Source organism: Pteropus alecto, unplaced genomic scaffold (assembly GCF_000325575.1).
Source record: "Pteropus alecto unplaced genomic scaffold, ASM32557v1 scaffold338, whole genome shotgun sequence".
NCBI lineage: Eukaryota > Metazoa > Chordata > Mammalia > Chiroptera > Pteropodidae > Pteropus > Pteropus alecto.
This window is the reverse complement of record NW_006441995.1, coordinates 1553554-1573071: the sequence shown is the minus strand read 5'-3', so window position 1 is coordinate 1573071 and position 19518 is coordinate 1553554. Positions and strand designations below refer to the sequence as shown.

Genomic DNA, 19518 nt, shown 5'->3' with positions numbered 1-19518 from the left:
AAATCATACTGCAGTATGGGTTTTCAAATGTCTGCTCAGGTTGAGCAAAAATGTTGACACATGGAAGTGACACCTTTTCTGTATTGTGCTGGAGGAAGGAAATAAATTCGGGGGCTGGGAGCTGGATCAAATTAATGACACAATGTTCAAACATATTTGCCCAAAACAAAGCCATCATTTTCCATTTAATAGCTGCCTGGGAAAGGCTGACTACATGCAGGACACTCCGTCGGGAGACAGAGGGGACACCTAAGTGGAGACATAATAGTACTTTCCTTGACAAAGTTGCAAATTTAATAGAAGGCATGAGTCAGGTACAGCAATGACATGATATAAGGCAGCCTGGGAGAAGAGAGAAGGGGCTTCTGGCTGGGAGAGTACATGAAGATTGCACAGAAGAGGGAGCAATCGAGCCATGCTTTGAAGGATCATTGCATTTCTTTAGGCAGAGACGAGGGAAGGCTATTCCACGGGGGAAGACCGAGATGTGGGCAGGTTCAGCACTGGGAAAGCTAAGAGGAGGAAAATGGAATAGCAAATAACCTAGCTTGGCTGGAATACAGGTTGTATATTCAGTGAGAAGACAAGAAAAGTAAGTTCGGAGCCATATTGTAACAGACCTCAGATGCTCAGCTTTAGAATTTGGAAGGCAGTAGAAAGACAGAAAAGAATGCTAAACACAAGAGTCACCGGATTAGAACTGCATTTGGGGAAGATTATTCTGGCAGAGAGAATATTTGAATCAAAATGGGGAGAGAGTAGACATCACAGAAATAGCATCTTTTACACGTATTCTCTTAAATCACAGTAAAGAAGGTAGCTAAGAAAAATTATGGATATTCTAACTGCAAATAATCTCTTTTTTGGGTAAGGAGCCATATAGCTGATACATGAAAATTTATTCCTACCACACTGACTACATAAAAACACATGATCTTGAGTCTTTCTTCTTGGTTTTGTACAAAGCCCAAAGTGAATGTTAGTTATTTTTATTAAACTCTAAGCCATCTCTAGGTCTTTGTCAATGATATGAACGTTATGACTGATCTAGAAAAGTCATCGTTTGGGGATACAGACTCCAAGAATCTACAATATAAAATTAAGGACATGAAATTATTTTCAATTCCATTTTCATGGGGGCCTAAGCCCAATCATACATTTGGGTCAATGTGATCAATATTTGAGGTTATACCAAATGTGGAAAAAGTACCATCTCCACCATTATATAAACTCTATAAAGCATAATGAACCAAACCCTGGTTAAAACTAACTTTGGAGGGCCCGTTATATATCAGATGTTCAAGAACTTTCCTAGGTACGTCATATTATTTCATTTAGTTACCATGCAAAACCCTTGTGGTAGGTGTTATGAGCCTTAAATTTCAGGTGAGGAATCTAAGGTGTAAAGAGATTAAGTACTCTATCTAGAATTAGACAGCCACAAATATTAAAGCTAGAATTCAATAAGATTCTTGTTTCAATTCCTCCAAGCTGAAGGAATAAGTTGGGTATAAGTTGTGGGGAAAAAAAACCATAGATTGCTTTAAAATAGCTGTCAAAAGAATGCTTCTTTTCCAACCTAATGGTTTATTTGTTAAATTGCACTAATTAACACCTCCTAGAACCTCAAAGAGATGTGTAAGAAACTAACAGAAAATCTTGAAACCTGAATGTAGACCTTGAAATATGCCACATTGAAGGTCGAGCAAGTATCATTCACCACTAATGAAGATGGCTAAATAGTGGAGGAATGGAAAGCTTCAAAGCCAGGCTGAGTCACCTGCGTGGTCCCTGAGACCGAAAAGGGTCTTCAGTAGGAAATACCTGGGAGGATTCTGAAGCTATCTTCTAGCTACTACATCTGCTTCGCAGTTGCAAATAACCCTTCAGTCATCATGTATTTTGCAAAATGCACACCAGCCAGCCAAGAGTATGACTGAAAGCAGTACCAGTTCATTCTATAGAGTGTCCCATGACATACATGGGGCCTCTGCAAGTAAAGGGCAGCAAGTCAAGGTTTCTCCTGGGTCTCTCCTGGCTGCAAGGCTCGACATGGGCCATGACCATGCCGTTACCCATTAGCTACAGGAATACCTCTAGGTTGATGGGAAGCAACAACGGTGGGGGGTTAGATGACCTGGGTTCATGTCCCGGCTATGCCTGTTTCCTCTTTGCTGAGTCATCTGCTCCTGACTTCCTGGTGGGGCAAGGGTTATAAGATATCGTTTCTGTGAAAGTGCCTTGTAAAGTGCAGTGGCTGAACTAAATGTATCAATTTATTTTTGTTGCGATCAGTTCACACCATCTCCATCCCTATCAAAGCAGGCTGTGGTGTCTAAAAAATTATTTTTATATTTTCAGATGCATCTCTCACTGAATAAATTATTCTACTAGGAATGGTTTTTTTTTTTTGTTTTTTTGTTTTTTTCTTATAGGACACAAATAGAAGGAGCTTCTAGAAAACTGTGAGGGGAGACTAAAGTTCTAGTTAATATGCCTTAGAAATTCACTCTACTGAACCCACTAGATAGTTTTTTTACTTTTTAAAGGGGATTATTAGGAAAGAGACCAAATCCGGGTCACTTTTAAGGGACATGGGAGGTATTGTTTGACCCTGGTAACCGGGCCTCGATGTGGTTCTCCCCGGGATCGCCATCATGGGCACATGCTTACTCATCCCCGGGGTTGCCACTGGGCACATTCACAGCTTCACCAACGGCGACAAGGGATAAAGGGTCGCCTATTATCCCTATCAGTGGACTTTGATGGAAAGAGATATGCGTATCTCTGGAGTTAATCATTACTAAGTGTCAAAAGGCTTGGAGAACATTGATTAAGGAGACATTTCCCTAATTAATGAAAAATAACTCAGTTATGTTCATCTGTGCCTACTAGAAGGTTATGCTGTGTATTATGTAGTGTGTAATAAAAATTTAAATATTAAAAAAAGAGAGGGATTTTTTTTTTGTAAAACGCAGGAAATATGTAGCAACAAACAGCATATATTATGTCACCATATACATATTTTTGGACCCTATAGTAAACTGATCCAAGTCGATTTGACAGCCTAGTTTTTAGGATCTTTCGTTCAAGAATAGTAGCCTCCAACAAGTAAAGGTAGATGATAACTGTCTGCTTTCAATCAGACTGCACACTATAATGAAAGCAAATTCCAGGCCAAATTCTACCACATGTACAAATATTCATGGGCAAGAAGTCACAACTTGTCATACAACCTACTTTTTTGTCCTTTTAGGAACTCCAAAGCACTGCATCTAAGACAACCCACCACATCTGGCCCTTTTCATCTGTGTACACAGCTGAACAGCCTCCTTACAGTTAGCTTGGGGACAGGTGGCCATGTTCTGACCTGGCACATAAAAATCTCTCACACAGGCCTTCTTTCTCTTTGACACCCTGGCAGACCATTTTAGAGATGGTGGCATTACAAGATGGAGGTATTAAAAAAAGAATGACTCAGGTCTTCAAGTCTCTGTTTGGAAGGCAGAAACCCAGGAGAGATGCCCAAACAAGGAACACTTGCTTTGGACTTAGAGTAAATAAAAATATATTTTTCACCAAGCCACTGAGATTTGAAGATGTTTATTACAGCAGCAAGTGTCCTGCTGAGGCAGATACATCAATATCGTAATATTGTGGCAGGACCACAACCATCTTGGAGGACCAGGCAAATGAGTCTACCTTTAAGGGAGGGAGATACAGGAATGAATGGAGCACCAGCCCAACTGCAGAGAAGCTTGACTGCCCACCTTGTTGCAGTCTTATTCTTTGCCTATGAAAAAATAAAGGGACATGTACAATCTTTCTAGCGAATCACATATTTCGCCAATGAAAACATCATTTCTAACCTAAATTATGCTAATATACAAACCCTTTAACTTGAATTTTTGAAACATCACTTTAAACATTTTCCCAACCACCTTTGAGAGTACAATTCACAGCAAAGTCCTTCAAATGGTAACTAACCAGCCAGGAGTATGGATTCCTGGCTAGCACAGAGGTGAAGGAGAAGTATATAACCACTGGTCTGGCACAGTCACCAAGAGATTAAAACAGATGTAAACACTTAGGCCAGGGCTGTATCTTGTATCCTAGATTACTTCAAGTATTAATTAAGCACCCTTAGGGTAGAGATTAAAGTAATTCACACAATGACTGTTTATACTGAAGTATTTAAAAAATAAATTACAAACAATAGAACAGGCGTCTAATTCACAGCCCTTGTCCATTTTATTTATTTCTCTGCTCACTCTAAGAATTACAAACAAAGAATCATGGAACCTATTCCTAAATGTAAGATTAAATCGATAAAATTAGCCATCTGTCCAAGGAAGGCTTTAAACTCAGGTTGTATTTAAGTATTATGTTTCCAACTGCCCAGATGCTACAGAAAAGTGCCTGCTGATACAACTCCTTTTGCACAATGTAAACCATTAACTGGCTAATATAAACTTATTGCATCAAGAAAAATAAATAGCATTAACATTGCATTAAATCTGATTCGGGATTTTGGGTGCCCTGTCAGCAAATACAAGTGCTAAGATTTAAATTGCTCAGGATTTGCCGAGTCAGACAAAGACAGAATCTTCAAGTGTCTTTAGGAGAGTGGAAATAAAGGAGACTGGAAATGAGATCAAAGCTTTAGAAAGTATGTCCTTGGTTGTTCTGGTTGGTTAAGGTAATAATAATTACTATGATTATTGTTAGATAAAAATATCTTTGTGTAGCACTTTAGTCCTTTCAAAGCACCAGTCTGCTTTATTTCCTTTGATTCTGAAAATAAGCTGTTACGGTTATCTGGGGAAAGTAGGGTTTTTTTGTTTTTGTTTTGTTTTGTTTGTTTGTTTGTTTCGCAGCAGAGGAAATGAAAGTATCATTAATAAAATAAAATAAATAAAAAAAGGAAGAGCCACTGAATCTGGTCTCTACCTTTCTACGTCACAGTTAGTGAGTGGCTTATGAATGACTCCTATTGACCGAACAGTGAGCAAACCTGGGGCATTTCTTAGCTCTCTAACTTCGACCACATTTTCACTGGCTCCCAGTCACACATCAGTCTGGATAATTCTCTTTCAGGAACAGCTGCTCCCCCACTGCCACAACCTGCAAAACCTCCCCAAGACAATTATCAGGCAAAAATCATCCATCACCCTTGGGGTTACTGGTTCTCAGAGAAATCCATTCGAGCGAGCCCACAAACTCGGCAGCCCCATCTTCCAAACCAAAAATCAAGACATGTGGTTGACTAAAGAGCCCTTCTGATGTGTCAGTTAATTTATCTGAGAAATTTTACAACTCGGTACAAGTTAAATCACATGTGATCAGTTGTACATTAACATGTATGGAAAAAGGGTAAAAGTACACGGCATCATAAGTGCCTGTGTTTATTGTCATGCCTGGAACACCATCTTTCAGTTACACATATTCATTCAGCTTTTTTTTCCTCCCATTTAGATTAAACAGTTCCACTTCCATAAATACTGCCTTCAAGCTTCAGGTTTCTAATCCTTTTTAATGCCTTGTTACATGCATTGCCTCATTTAATCCTTCTAGCAACCTTAAATGGTAGGTTGTTTCCTTAACCAGTTTTTACAAATGCAGAAACTGAGGCTTACAGAGCCAATGTATATAGCTGGCTCTAGGTCACCAAGTAACCACTAAAAAATAGTGTCAGAACTTGAACCCAAATTTGTCGAATATCAGAGTCTGTGTTTGCACCCAAGCCTCTGCGCTCCGTCAGGAGGAACCAGCCCTGGAGGCTGGAAGATGAGCTGCATGGGGAGGAGTGGGTCTTAGAGCAATGAGGCGGAGGGGTTGGCTATATGCAGTTCAGCACGGCTTTTTGTTGGTGCTTTTGCAGGGTTTCCCTCCTTTGGCCAGTCATCTCTCAGTAAACAGGTTGAGGAAGCGAGGGTGAGTAGGAGGATCTGCTCAGAAGAGATATCCTTCAGGAGCCTGCGGAAGACCACAAGTCCCAAATCCAACTTTAGAAACACTCACAGAGAGTCTAAGCACAGGGTTGTTCTGGTTACAATACAGATTCCTGTTGCTGGCAGTCCCACCTGGTGCGGGTGAATGAGGTGGAGAGTTTCTGCGTCCTACATGATACCTGGGGTGGAGGAGCCCAAACTCTCCTTTGTTACGTCTCAAAGTGTGGACTGTGAACCACACGCACCATGTCACCTGCAGTTCATGCTAGATGAGGCATATACCTGGAATGCACTCCAAGAATCGTTACTCACATGGAAGTTCAGGAATTACTTGCCTGGGTCAGAGGCCTGAGATACCTTCTGAGGCCAGAGACCTGCTCAGAGCCAGCGCTGGAAAGTGCGCCCTCTGCTGGCAGCAATTCGATTTGACTTTCACCTGAATCTCCCCTCCACCCCCCACTCAACCCACTTCCCCATACCACCAGACCACAGGTTCTTCAAGGTGGCAAATGTCTTCCAGCTCATTCGCGAAGCTGAAGCCACACTCTGGGGTCCTTTTTCAAAATGGAGGTCCACAACCAATGGAATCAAAGATGGGTTTGGGGGCTTTCCCTTACAAACTGCTATTTCGACTCTATAGTATCTATTTCTTCCCCTTTTTCCTTTTTCTGTCCCTGAGATAGCTGGTGTACTTCCGGTACCTGCAGTTTGACATGCTGTGACTAAAACAAGCGACAGGGTTCTTGACCAGCTCAAATGATCTTCTCTTGTTATCAAGACATCACGCCATTCATTTAGTCATTTGGGAGAAACTTCAGTCCTGCTTGCAAGTGGGTGAGACAGGAGAATACAGAATATCCACAGGATAATCCTGTGGAAGCCCAGGTCCCACTTCAGCTTCAGATGCTTAAGTCCCTGTCTTCCAGAAATCTAGCTCTGGGTCACTGGACCACTTTTGAGCTATCGAAACCCATGAACAGAGGGACAACTACTCCCTAAAGAATTTAAGGTTATTAAAGTCGTGGGCTTGGAGTTAGAAACAAAAACAAAAAACCACTCAGTTCTTTTCTGGCCAAGTCACTTTCATGAGAAAGAATTCTGAGAAACAAGTACTGCCTCATGTTGTACTACATTTACCCCTGACCTTAACCTCTCTGTCCCTTTACCTCATAGAGACCAAAGGAGAGAGGGGTAGAGGGAGAGGGAGGGAAAAAGGGAGGAAAAGAGAGAAGAGGAGAGACAGGAGAGACAGAGAGACAGAGAGTCAGAGACAGACAGATACAGATAGAGACAGACACAGTGACAGAGACAGAGGGTCCTTCTTTATAGAGATTAGATATAATGAGAAAACAAATAAGAGGGGAGGAAGGCTGATGGAATGAAGAATCAGAGGAAGGTATTTCTGCTATAGTGGCTGAACTACATGGGGCACTAATAGCTGGGTGCTGGAAATATATATCCCTGGTGACCTTTGCGAGCTCCAGTTTTCCCCCAAGAAGCAAGACAATCTGGATCACCCTTGTGGTGAAGTACAGTTGGTCAAAAAGGGAGGAGGAGGGACATCCAGAAGAGATGAGCCCCGCAGATTACATGCTTTGGGAAGAGGGCTTGGATGACAGCAATTACTGAGGACATATCCAGTATCTTATGAATACCAGGTTATTCAGGGTGGTGTGAGGGAAGTAGAACAGGATGATCCTGACCCCTGACCCCTTAGCCATTCAGCCTCACACCAGCAGCAGCAGAAACTCCCTAGAGGCACATGTATTCCTCTATTATCAACCAACTAGGTACATTATCAAGGAGCTAGCTCTGAGCTCTGCTCTGCCAGGCTTTTGTTTTTCCTGAGTTGCCTTGGATCTTCATTTTAGTCCCATTTTATAGGGAGAGAAATGCTGAGGAAATGTAAAGGAAAAGATTAAAAACATGCATCTCCCTAAGGATGACTGTGGAGTCCCAGGTCCTCCAGGGAAAACCTTGAATTCTAACTCTAACCTGACCTTGCCTCACTAACTCTGGGACCTCAGGCACACGAGAAAGGCGGGAAAGCAGACAAGACCTTCATGCAGGTGCTCCAGCTCAGAGAGTTTATTGGTAACACTCTGAGTTACCAATCTGCCTAAAGGAACAGATGTGGCTTGATGCGTGATGGTTCCAGCGCATGTGTCTGGATTTCCCTTTCCCTTCTTATTGCCCCACGTCAGAAGCACAACAGTCCTTCCTGCACTTCCTGGTGAGACTCAGGGTGAGGGAGAAGTGCCAGAGGCTGCTCAAGAGAGTCTGGTACTAGTCCCAGCTCAGCTTCTGCTGTTACTTCGGTGAGACCCTTAATCACACTCAGCCCAATTGTGAAGCAAAAGCTTTTTACTTCCTTCCCGGTTGATGATCCTAACTTGTAATCTATAAAGGAAAAGAGGCTATCCAACAAATGATGTTTCCGTGTCATAAAGACTTGGGGAAATGACAGTGTTCTATACACTGCCCATCTTCAGATGCCCCTTTTTCGACCTCCAGATACTCTAATGGACCTTCTAGCCCCTCGGAAACGTTAGCCCCGCCAGGAGTTCAAAAAGAGAAAGCATGGTTTATCTTTACCCTGTAAGGTTACATCCCCTGATTCTTATGGATGAGGTCAGTAGACAGTAGCTTCCAGAACTCTACATTGGTATCATCCATACTCTGTTATCTCTGGAGGCCTGGGCATAATCCCATGTACAAATGTTTGACAGCATTTAACAGGCTACCCACACACAGCAGTAGGGCAAACACCCTATACCTGGCTCTGTCCCATGGAGCTCCCCTGTCCAGCCAGGAGGCAGATGCCCTCCACGACAGGCTGCATAACTCTGCTAACGGGTTGCTCAGGACTCCATTGCTGGTCCTAAACATCAGAGCCTGGATTTCTGTTTCCCTGCTCACTGCTCGTGTGACCCTGGGTGAGATATTTAATCTCTCTAAACCACAATTTCCTCAGCAGCTAAACAGGGTTAATAATAGTACCCATCTCACAGAGCTGTTGGATTGATCAAATAAATCAGTATGTGTCAAGTTCTTAGAACAGTGTAGCAAGCACTTAGTGTTAGTTATTATTACTTAATTTGACTTAACATGAAAATGCAGAGGTTTCTTTATTAATCCTTAGTGACACAAGATGAGCTGTCTTGGGTGGAGAGAAGGTGCCCACGTCAGACCCAAATTAGACTCACAATTGAAGCTGCTACTTGGTTTTTTTCTCACCAGAGGTAGGTGGGTATGGGGAATTTTCAGGTTGATTTGGATCCAAGACTTCTCCAACAAAGCTGTATTTCTCAAAGTAGATTTAGGAGTTTAAGGAGACAGACAGGGTCATCCAAATAAAACAGGACTGTTCTCATCTGCTTACATGGTAGCCACCCTACCTTCAAAGTATTTCACACAAACCAATTTCTATCAAGGAAAAAGGTACAAAGACTCTCCCACATGGATACTAGCAGGATCTTGCTGGTGTCTGGGGAAGATTATAAATTAGCTGGTTGCTGTTCACATGAGAGCCAAGAGAGGCACATACAGTTTTTAATCTGGACCAATTTTCCAGATCAAAAACTGGCCTTTCCAAAGGATGTAAATGAACCTAGGAGGAAATTTTTTCTGAAGTTTATAAGGTAGCTGTCATTTTAATCTGAGCAGCTTTCCAACCTGAAAGCCAGTGTCTGGTTAAAATTATAAAGTAATGAAAAATTCTTCTAAGCTGAACATAGTCCAAAAACTCCTTCCACCTCAAATTTGATGTATTTAATATGCCAACATATTTAAAAGGTAGTTTCCACTATCAAAACTCCATCCATGCTTCAAGCAAAACCAAAGGGGCCAACATGGCATATTCACGGCATGAATATCAGAATGACTCTGGATGAACCAGATAGAAAATACTTTTAGGAGAGGAACTACAAAAAATAAGAAAGAAAATATGGCGAATCATATGAGAGTTATATACAGCAGGCTTTTGTGAAATGCTCTGTAAAACATTATGCTTAAATAGATTGAAACCTATCCTTAAAAGAACATCGTATACACTGTTCATGTTTAAGAACTACAGATATAACTATGCATTGTTCGAAATTATGACTGAATGGTTCTATGTGAATAAACCCTCAGAATGCAATTGATCATGATGTAGTTATCTTACAGAGGAAAGTTTGAAAGAAGCCCTTCATAGAAATCCTGGGTGATGTATGTACGAGTTCATGTAAGAAACTATTTAATATAATATTACCTTGGACTGCTGCTATTATCTTCAAAATGAACTGAACAGCCGAAAAAGAAAAATAGAATAGCTCATATTTTAAGTGTGCTGCAGATTACAACAATGTCTAAATTTCAAGGTAGGTAGCAAGGTGCAGGTGATTATAGGCATAGCCTTAAGATTGAGGGTGCCTCCCAGAGCTGGAAGGCAACAGGTCAGATTTCCAAATGGAGAGATCCTTGAACAGCGAAAATATTTTAGCAGCCATATGGGAATCTGCCAAGATTACTTTCCTTGCCCTATGATAAATTTTCCCTGGTTTGTCTCTTTCTTATAGAAACATTAATTGTGAAGACAAACTGCACTTTCTGCAAAGTTTTGCAGGCTGCATTCAAAGAAAGTTATATTGTTTTCCATTGTTCATGAAATATAATTAATCCCATAAGACAAAGTATAGTTTACTTGCTTACAAAGTAAACTAAGAAAAAACAGATTTTTCAGAATTCTAAATATAGTGTCAGCAAAGAATAAAAATCGTTATTTGAAAAACAATGGTTAGAACTTTATTGTTTAGAATGTTCTATTTTGAATAATCTCACAACATAGGCCAATTCAAAGCAGACAAAAAAAGACTTTTTACTGGTGTAACTAGAGGAAATGCAAGTTATTGTGTTTCAAGTTCTCTCCAATTCTAATAGCCTACAACGCACACATTTTTGTTTAAATCTCAGAGCAAAGGCAGGGGTTCACAACAACACAAAATTAACCCATTGGGCTCTCCTTCCTGAGAAGACGGCCAAGAGAATCCTAACATTAGAGGCCATATCCCTACATAGTGCGTGGGCAGGACCGGAGATGGACACAGAGGACTCGAGACAAATCTTCAGACACTTAACAGGAAATGGCTGGGCTCTAGACAATATGAATTCAATAAGATGTTTGGAGACACAGGAGGAGCTGTTTGCACAGTTGCAATCCTCTATAATTGAGACAGCATGATCGCTGCCCCAGCTCTTAGCTCTCCGTGATCAAATACAGAGCCCTCCACCTCTACTTTGCCTGGAAAATAGATCTTTCTTTTAACAAACAAATATCCCTGGAACTGCCTGGCCTCCAGGGAGAGGGGGTAGGGGACTCGCGTCTTTTCTCAGCTCTGGGCAGAGATGAACCCAGTTAAACTGACGCTGGTCTGGGGAGAGAGAGGCAGTGCGTTGCCCGCTTTTTGTCCTCGCCAGGGACCGCGACCCTGGCGCTCGGGGCGTGGTGGCCCCCGGCGCGCTGAGCGCATTACCTGGTTTTCGGACAGCTGCTCCGAGCGACACAGCGACACAGAGGTTGGAAGCCAAGAGCAAGAGCCGGAGCAAGATGCCTCGGATTAAATCCATTTCCCCGCGGGCTCCTGCAAAGTTTCAACCAAGTCCCGGGCGCACGAGGCGTCTCCTGAGGGACGTGGAGGACGCCGGCCCCGCGGGTCCCCTGGCTGGCGTGAGGAGGTCGGTGGCTGAGGAACCTGGACCAGCAACCACGGAGGAGTCCAAGGAGGCAGGACAGCAGCCGGGAGGTCGGCGTGCGGGAGTGAAGCCGGCGGCCAGCGGCAGGGCTTTTCCGGGGGGCGGGGGCGAGCGGGGGCGGTGAAGGAGGCCGACGGGGAGGGACCGGCTGGCGGTAGAGGGAGGCTCGACCCGCCCGGGGGTGGAATTACAATCGGGTGGGAGCGAGAGGGGCAGGCCCTGAGACTATTCACTCTTCGACCACCTCTGGGGCATACAGTCCGCCCATCACCCCCTCTAACGACCCCCAGCTCAGCGCTTTCCGGCTGGTGACCTAGATTGGGGGACTAAGAGAGGCCAAGTTCAACCACTAGAGACGCGGGGCAGGAGTTAGGTGATTGCTAGTGCAGGACCCCCGGCCGTGGTCCTGACCCTGAAATCTCCCGGCGCCTCTCCCTCCTCTGGTTAGACCTTCTTCCTGCCGAGCCCCCCTAGGTCGCCTCCGCCCAGCCTAGGGACTTTCCCCAATACCTCCAAAGGTTACTACGTTCCGTCCAGAACACTCGGGAAAATGGGAGGGGGGAGCAGAGGGTTTGTAATTTGCAAGTGGGGGAAGGACTGAGGAAGAGGGGGCGGGGCCGGCGGGGTCCGGGCGCTAAGAAGATAAATGAGATTTGAGACGCGCAGATGGAGAGCTGAAGCCCGGCCACGCAGACGGAAACCCCGGGTAGAGATTAAGACCCGGAGCGGGGGAGTGGGGTTCCCTCGCGGCGGAGGAAGGCAATGTGAGACTCTCCAGGGGAGGAGATGAAACTCCAGGTTAAGCCTGGCGTCGGGGAAAGGGACGAGAGCTCGAGCCCCCTGGCGGACAAAGAAGACCCGGCTGGGAAGGAGCGCCCGCCTCCGGGCCTGGGGCTACTGGGGCCACCCATCAGGGGATCGGGGGTCCCGGCCCGGCCAGTAAAGGCCCCTTCTTCTCTGGATTTGCTGCCAGAGGACTCGGTAACCATTGAACCTTTTGCCAGGTTTCCTTACGAGAGGAGAAACCCCAGATTCAGATCGCGTTGCACAGTGGTGTGCTGAGCTCCAAGCCAGGGGGACGAGAAAGCAGATATAATAAATAAACCAAAAGGGAATAAGCCAAGAGGGAAACGCAGCCTCGCCAGTTCCTGGGGGAAAATCAAAGGCTCTAAGAAGTGCCCCGCAGAGGGAGCCAGTGGTCGCTGGCTGGGAGGAACGCGCTAGCCTGCCCCAACTTGCCGAGCTGCTGAGGCTGGGTGGGTGTCCTGGCCCCTCATTGTTAACCTAGGTTTGGGAGGACCAGAGGGAACAATGTTGACTGATGTATCTCCCCAGAATGAAGTGTCCCCTGGTGAAAGGGTTTAGAATGAGCCTAATCTTGTTTGTGAGCAAAGCTGAGAATATTGTTCCCTTATGTTGGCGTTCCCAGGGGTGCAACTGTCCATAAATAAATTCAAAATCCATTCCAACTTGAGTATTTGGAAGTCTTAGCTGTGACACCAGAGCTTGTCTTTTTACACAGATCTGGAGAGACGCGCTTTTCATTTCCATGGTAATAACAAAGCCACGCCTGGAAGCCAGGGCTGCTAGTCTCAAAGGTAGCAGAATCACAGACCCTAAGGATCATCAGAGCTCCATAGAAGTCATCTAGGTCCTACCTCCACCCTACGCAGAACTCTATTTTGAGTATCCTTGGCAGGTCATGTGCTTGGGCTTGAACTCCACCAGCCCAGAAGTTGGAAACTCTATTCATGAAAAACTGACTTCTTATATCAGACCTAAGGTGGCACCCACAACCAAGCAAGTGTTAGCATAAAGATACCTCCCATGCTGGTTCTGATCTTTCCTACTTAAAAATGATTCCTCCTGAAATAGAAATTAGAAGTAATAATAACCATTAAAATTATGGCTAGCATATATATAACACTGACTACATACCAGACGCTGTTTGAAGTGCTTTATAATCCCAATAAACACCATACCAGGTAGGTACTGTTATTAGTATCATCTCTATTAACAAATGAGAAACTGAAGCATAGTAAGGTTAAATAACTTGCTCAAGGTCATGCAGCTCTCAAGAGACAGACTTTTGGTTAGATCCAGGTAGTCTGGTTCCAGAGCCCAGGCTTTAAGGAGACAGGTGGAGAGCAGACACAACAGCAGACTGAGAAACAGGACATCTGGGTGTTTAATCTTAGGCCCTGCTTATAGTATATCTTGATAAAATATAGGGGCTGGGTGAGATCATCACTAAATTCTAGGTTTGCCTCCTATTTATTATGTGATAAAATAGCACCATCTAATCCAAGCCATTTTTGCTCTGGATGTGTTTTTTAGAAGACCTGTACAAATTTTCCATTGCAGATTTTCCAAGCCCAAGTTTCAGCCTTCTTGCTGATGACTTTGGCATGTACTCATACCAGCTCCTCAAACCTGACCCTGGGCCTCCCATCTTTTGTAGATGGCATGGCCACAGGTGATTTGGAAGCTGTCTTGGTGTCTTCAGAGACCCCTCTTGTTTCTTCCTTGCAAGATTACCTCCGATTATATTGTTAATTTTTACTTTTGAGTGCTTCAAAAGCTCTGGATCTTCAGGCCATTGAAATAAGACCTTACTTCATGAGGTCTACTTGTTACAAATTTAAGGCACACATTAGACTGAACTATTCATTTCCTTTGCTAGTCAAATCACATCGCCACCTCCCCCTACTTCCCCCCGCCCCCCACCGCTCCCCGCAAAGGTTCCCTTGTCTTTCAGTTTGACAATCAGTTTATGGCACTTGTAAATCTGAAAAAAGACAAATGGAACACTTGCCTTTCTCATCCTACTTTCTGGGAGGAGAGGAACTAAAGAGGGCAAAGAGGCTTTGAATGTTTCATTTTTAAAAATCTGTTCAAATTCACTAGAGGTCTAAACTCGATTAATAAGGTCACCAACAGAAGAGTGACCTACCTGCTTTGCTCAATATCATGGAAGAAGAGTCTGACCTTTGGAATAGGTTTGGAGGTTCTTAGAGGAAAGTAAAGGCAAACTTACCAACTATAGAATGTTTAGAAAGTCCCTGAATAAAAGTGAGAAAAAGACAGCAGCAAAGAATTAGCTTTAGATTTTTTTTTTTGAATAGGTGATATGTACATATAAAATTTGAGATGTGCACCAGGCAAAGTGTATAGTGAAAAATGAGTTTTACTCCCTTCTCTCAGAAGCACCCACTGTTATAAGTTTCTTATCTGTCCTAGAGATATTCCAGGAAGATACAAGCAAATATATACATATAGTTAACACAAACAGGAGCATCTTGTACATGCTTTTTAACCTGAAGATCCTTCCAAATCAGTGGATATAGATCTGCCTCCCTCTTTCTAACTGCTGAATAATATTCTATTGTGTGATATACAATTTATTTATTCTTTTTTCTGTTGTTTCCAATTTTATTATTATAGACAAATAATGCAGTGAATGATCTTGAATATATAACAGTTTGCACATTTTATAATAGACTGTAGGGTACATTTCTAGACTATCCATTGCTCAGATGAAGGGTAAATGCCTTTTCATTTTGATAATTTGGCCAAATTTTCTCCCAAGATTATATAAATTTACCCTCCTATAAGTATATGTGAGTGTGACTATTTCCACTAACTCTCATCATATAGTGTCTTATCAAACTAGAACTATATATTATATATAGATTACATTTTAATCAACATACAATAGATAAAGAAAAGTACACAAATAATAAGTGCACTGATTGATGAATTATAGAAGTGAGCAGACTTGTATAACTACCATCTGATCAAAACTAGGATATGATCAGCACTCCCAGTAACCCTTCCTCATGCCTCCTCCCAAGGTGTACAGTATATATTTTTGAAGAAGAATGAGGAGAGTTCAAACCTCCCATTCACTTTCAATTAAAATACACAAATAAGTGAGCAATAAAATGTAAGCACTCCCTGCCCCCAAAATGAAACAAGCATTAATTGAGATTTGATCCCATTATGCGTAAGTTTCTGTGCTGAAAACAGAGAAAAAATAGGAAAGAAAATACAGTGTCTTCTGCACTCAAGAAGACTACAGTTTTGTTGAAAGAAGGCAGTTGCACAGCCAACTAACTGTTCCACAAAGCAGAACAAAGGAAGCACTGGATAAGAGTGCAAGCAATGTACTATTGGTATATCTAGAGAGGAAGACCCTGTATTACAAATGACAACGTATGTCATAGTATAAAATATAGCCATCATCCTCATGAATGTTTAAATCATGCTTATACACATAACAGGATTCGCCAAGGTCAGAACTGGAGTTAGCAGGGTAAATGACCAGGTATTCCCAAATCTGCCCTTCCTTCTACATACATTTCTGGCAGCACTGATTAAAAATGACTGGGAAATTGTAGTCAAGTTGGAGAATGTGATGATTCTCCAGCCTTTTATGTTTATGTCAACTTTTAAATGACGTATGAAAGTGCATAAATCATAAGTGTATAATTCAATGGACTGTGACAAAGTGAAGAAACCCATGGGGTAAGCCCTCAGATCATGAAATAGAACAATGTCAGGCCCTAAAAGTTATTTTGTTCCTCCTACTGATCATAACCAAATGGGGAAGCATTTTTCTGATTTCTAACATCTTGATTAGTTTTGCCTGGTTTTGAACTTTATGTAAATGGATCCAATAATTTAATCCATTAATGTAATCATTTATGTCTGGCCTCTTTTATTCAATGTTACGTTTCAGATTTTCATCCAAGTTATGTGTTTATTTTTTCACTGCTGTATACTATTCCATTACGTACATATATTTCAATTCGCTACGTTCTCCTGCTGATGGACATTTGAGTTGTTTCTAGTTTGGAGCTACAACTCAAAATGCCTGCATGATCATATGTGTCTTTGGTAAACTAAGTATGCATTTCTGTTGTGATATCTGTGAGCAGAATTACTGGATTATAGAGTAGGCACACGTTTAGGTTTGGAAGATATTATTAAGCATTTTTCCAAAGTGGCTATACCAATTTACACTCCCACTGGCAGCATATGAGAGTCCCAATCATTCTGCAATCTCATCAACGTTGATATTACTAGTCTTTTTCATTTTAGTCACTTTGGCGAGTATGCAGTAATATTATATTGTGGTTTTAATTGGTATTTTCCTGATAATTAATGAAGTCAAGTACCTTTTCACTTGTTTATTGGCTATTATATATCCTATTTTGTAAAGTACCTTTTCCGGTCTTTTGCCTATTTTTCTATTGGATTGTTTACCTACTTCTTATTGATTTGTAGAAGTTCTTTATATATTCCAGTTACAAGTCATAAGATATTTTTATTGGTATTAGATATTTACAATGAAAATATTTTCCCACTCTTTTAACTCTCTTAATGATGACTTTTAATGAACAAAAGCCCTAGTTTCAATGTAGTACAGCTGATCAATTTTTTTCATTAATGGCTAGAATTTTTCATACCGTTTAAGAAACTTTATTTACCCTAAGGCCACAAAGATATTATTCCATATTTTCTTCTAGAATCGTTATTGCATACTTTTTATATGTATATGAGCAACAGTTTTTATGTATGATGTAGGGTGATGCTCACAGCCTTTTTAACTGGATGCCCCTTCTGGATTTAGATATGGGCAGCTGCATCTCTGTAGGGAGGAGATGTGGCTCCTGGAGTGTATCTTTTCTTCTGCAAGTATCAGCCACACTGATGTTCAAGGTTAAAGCTGTTACTACACTTTTTCTTACCTGGTATAAGCCGTGTTGATAGCCACCCTGCATTATGTGTCTTGGACCCAAACAAAGCTCATCCGCTCCAAAATATCTTCCTTACTTGTCTCTCCATTTTCTCAAAATTTCAACCATTTGAAATGTTTTCAAGGGTTAAAAGTATGATTCGTTTATGACTTATTACCCTTCTATTCCAAAATGCAAAGCATTGAAGAGAGATAGAAGAGAAATATTTTAAGAATTTTTATCCAAGTACTCCCTTTTAAAATGGACATATTTTTCCAGAAAAGGAAAAAAGCCCTCATTAATACTGTGCCTGTTAACAAAGAGGTAAAGACTAATTTATTAGCTAATTTAGCTGTCACCTAGGACATCAGCACCAAGGTCTACCGCAGGTAGAATATATGAATTGGATAGTGATTTGGGAAGGAGAAATTGGTGGTGTGCAAGGATCAGAATATGGGATATGGATCGTTTGTATTAACAAAACCCTAGAAGTAATAAACATATCCATCACTAGAGGAGAAACTGGTAAAATACATTATGGAATACAATGGAGCATGATACAGCTATCCAAAAAATAATAGGCTTAGAGCTTCGTGTGCTAAAATAGAACAAAGTGAACAAAGCAAGATGCAGAACAGTGCACATGTTAATAGAGTGTGGGAATGGGGTTGGAGGGGCTGGGATGAATCGGGGAAATCAGCATTGTGTTATGTTTTACTGCTCCTATATTTAATTACAGGATTGTTTTTATTTGAGTTAAAAAGTAAGTATGAATGCATTTGAAAAGAATATCGGGTAGTCTAGATGGAGTGACAGGAGGAATGATAGGGACTGAGAAACTAAAAGTTCCCACACATCTAGTTTGAGGCAGGCACTGCCAAAGGGATGGAGCGCATGAAAGGCAGACCTCACAAGGTATGTGATTCTGCCCAGTGCTGCCAGATTTAATGTGCGAAAAAGAGAGCAAGGAGCTACCATCTTCCTGAAAACGCAGGGAGCCCCAGCAGCATGTAGGAGATGCCGGGGCTCTGCAGGGTTCCGTGATTTCCGGCGAACCCGGAACCGGAAACATAGCAAACGTGGGGGTAGCACAGCGGCCACACGCAACTGCTCCCTATTCTAAAAGCATCTATTTAGAGAGCTGGCACACAATTTCAAAATGCAGGGCTTGTTCGTGTAAAGACATGATGTCAAGAAAATCTCAGTGGACTAGAGGTCAGGAGGCCTGAATTCTAACTCTAGCCCTGTCACTGATTGTCAATGGGATTTTGGTGATTCAGTCGACCTCTTTAGACCTTTTTCTCCTCTGTCAAATGAGGGATAAGGTGATGTCTCAGCTCGTCCCAGGGCTCACAGCCTCAGCTTCAATGGAAGAGCTTCTTTACTTTTCGCAGGATAGACATCACTACTTAAAAACAAAAAAGAGTCTTGGAAAAGGTTTATTCTCAGAAAAATTTTGAAGTTGGAAGGCAACAGTCTCTTGCAAAACAAACAAACAAAATGCAGTGTTTTATACACACACGTCAGGACAAAAGCAATTCATTGCCTCTGAGAAGGCTGTAGGAAGCAGACAAGTTCCCAGGCAGGCCACATTCAGTCCACCCAGACAAAGGACATGGGAAGGTGTGAGAAGGAGGAGCGGGAAAGACCAGTGTTGGGAGGTGGGTGTAGGAAGCGGAGGAATGCTGGCTCAGTTTCTGGGTTATTTAATAACTAAATAAATGCAGATTTTCTAATGTTGAGAGAAAATCCGTGGACAAAAAGCAAAATCCAGTTGTTCTGTCTCTGTTTTATTAGACATTTATTTGTGTTTTCTTAAGGGAGGAAGAGGAAGATTTGAAGGTATGGTCTGATCGCTGAGTGTCACCAAGGAAGTGAAAATTAGCTGTGCTGAGGGGGACACTTGTTTTGTACCCAAGCTCAGAGAAGGAAGGGTGTGATGATAGTGCTTATGGAAAGAAAGAAGAGTAGGATAACTTCAAGGAAAATTCCTTGTTTTTAAGTTAATTGACAATATGAAGAAAGATCAAGAGTGAAGGATGGGGGAGAAATAACCCTCGGTTTCTTTCTTGTATAATGGGATGTAAAAACCT

The 19518-nt window shown here is 42.2% G+C and overlaps 1 protein-coding gene and 1 pseudogene across 4 annotated transcripts in view; one reads left to right on the top strand and one right to left on the bottom strand.

Moving 5' to 3' along the window:
* LOC102889929 overlaps positions 1-2837 on the top strand; it is a 12824-nt pseudogene extending 9987 nt beyond the window's left edge.
* EGFLAM (EGF like, fibronectin type III and laminin G domains) overlaps positions 1-11750 on the bottom strand; it is a 149250-nt gene extending 137500 nt beyond the window's left edge. For 2 of the 4 annotated variants that reach the window (XM_015595314.1, XM_015595315.1), the window contains exon 1: positions 11465-11558. In XM_015595314.1, coding sequence (XP_015450800.1) covers positions 11465-11558 — 94 coding nt within the window. Of the gene's footprint in view, positions 1-11464 lie in introns of all 4 variants that reach the window. The other 2 variants (XM_015595313.2, XM_006919497.2) reach the window with 2 other exon arrangements.
* Positions 11751-19518: the final 7768 nt, after the last annotated feature.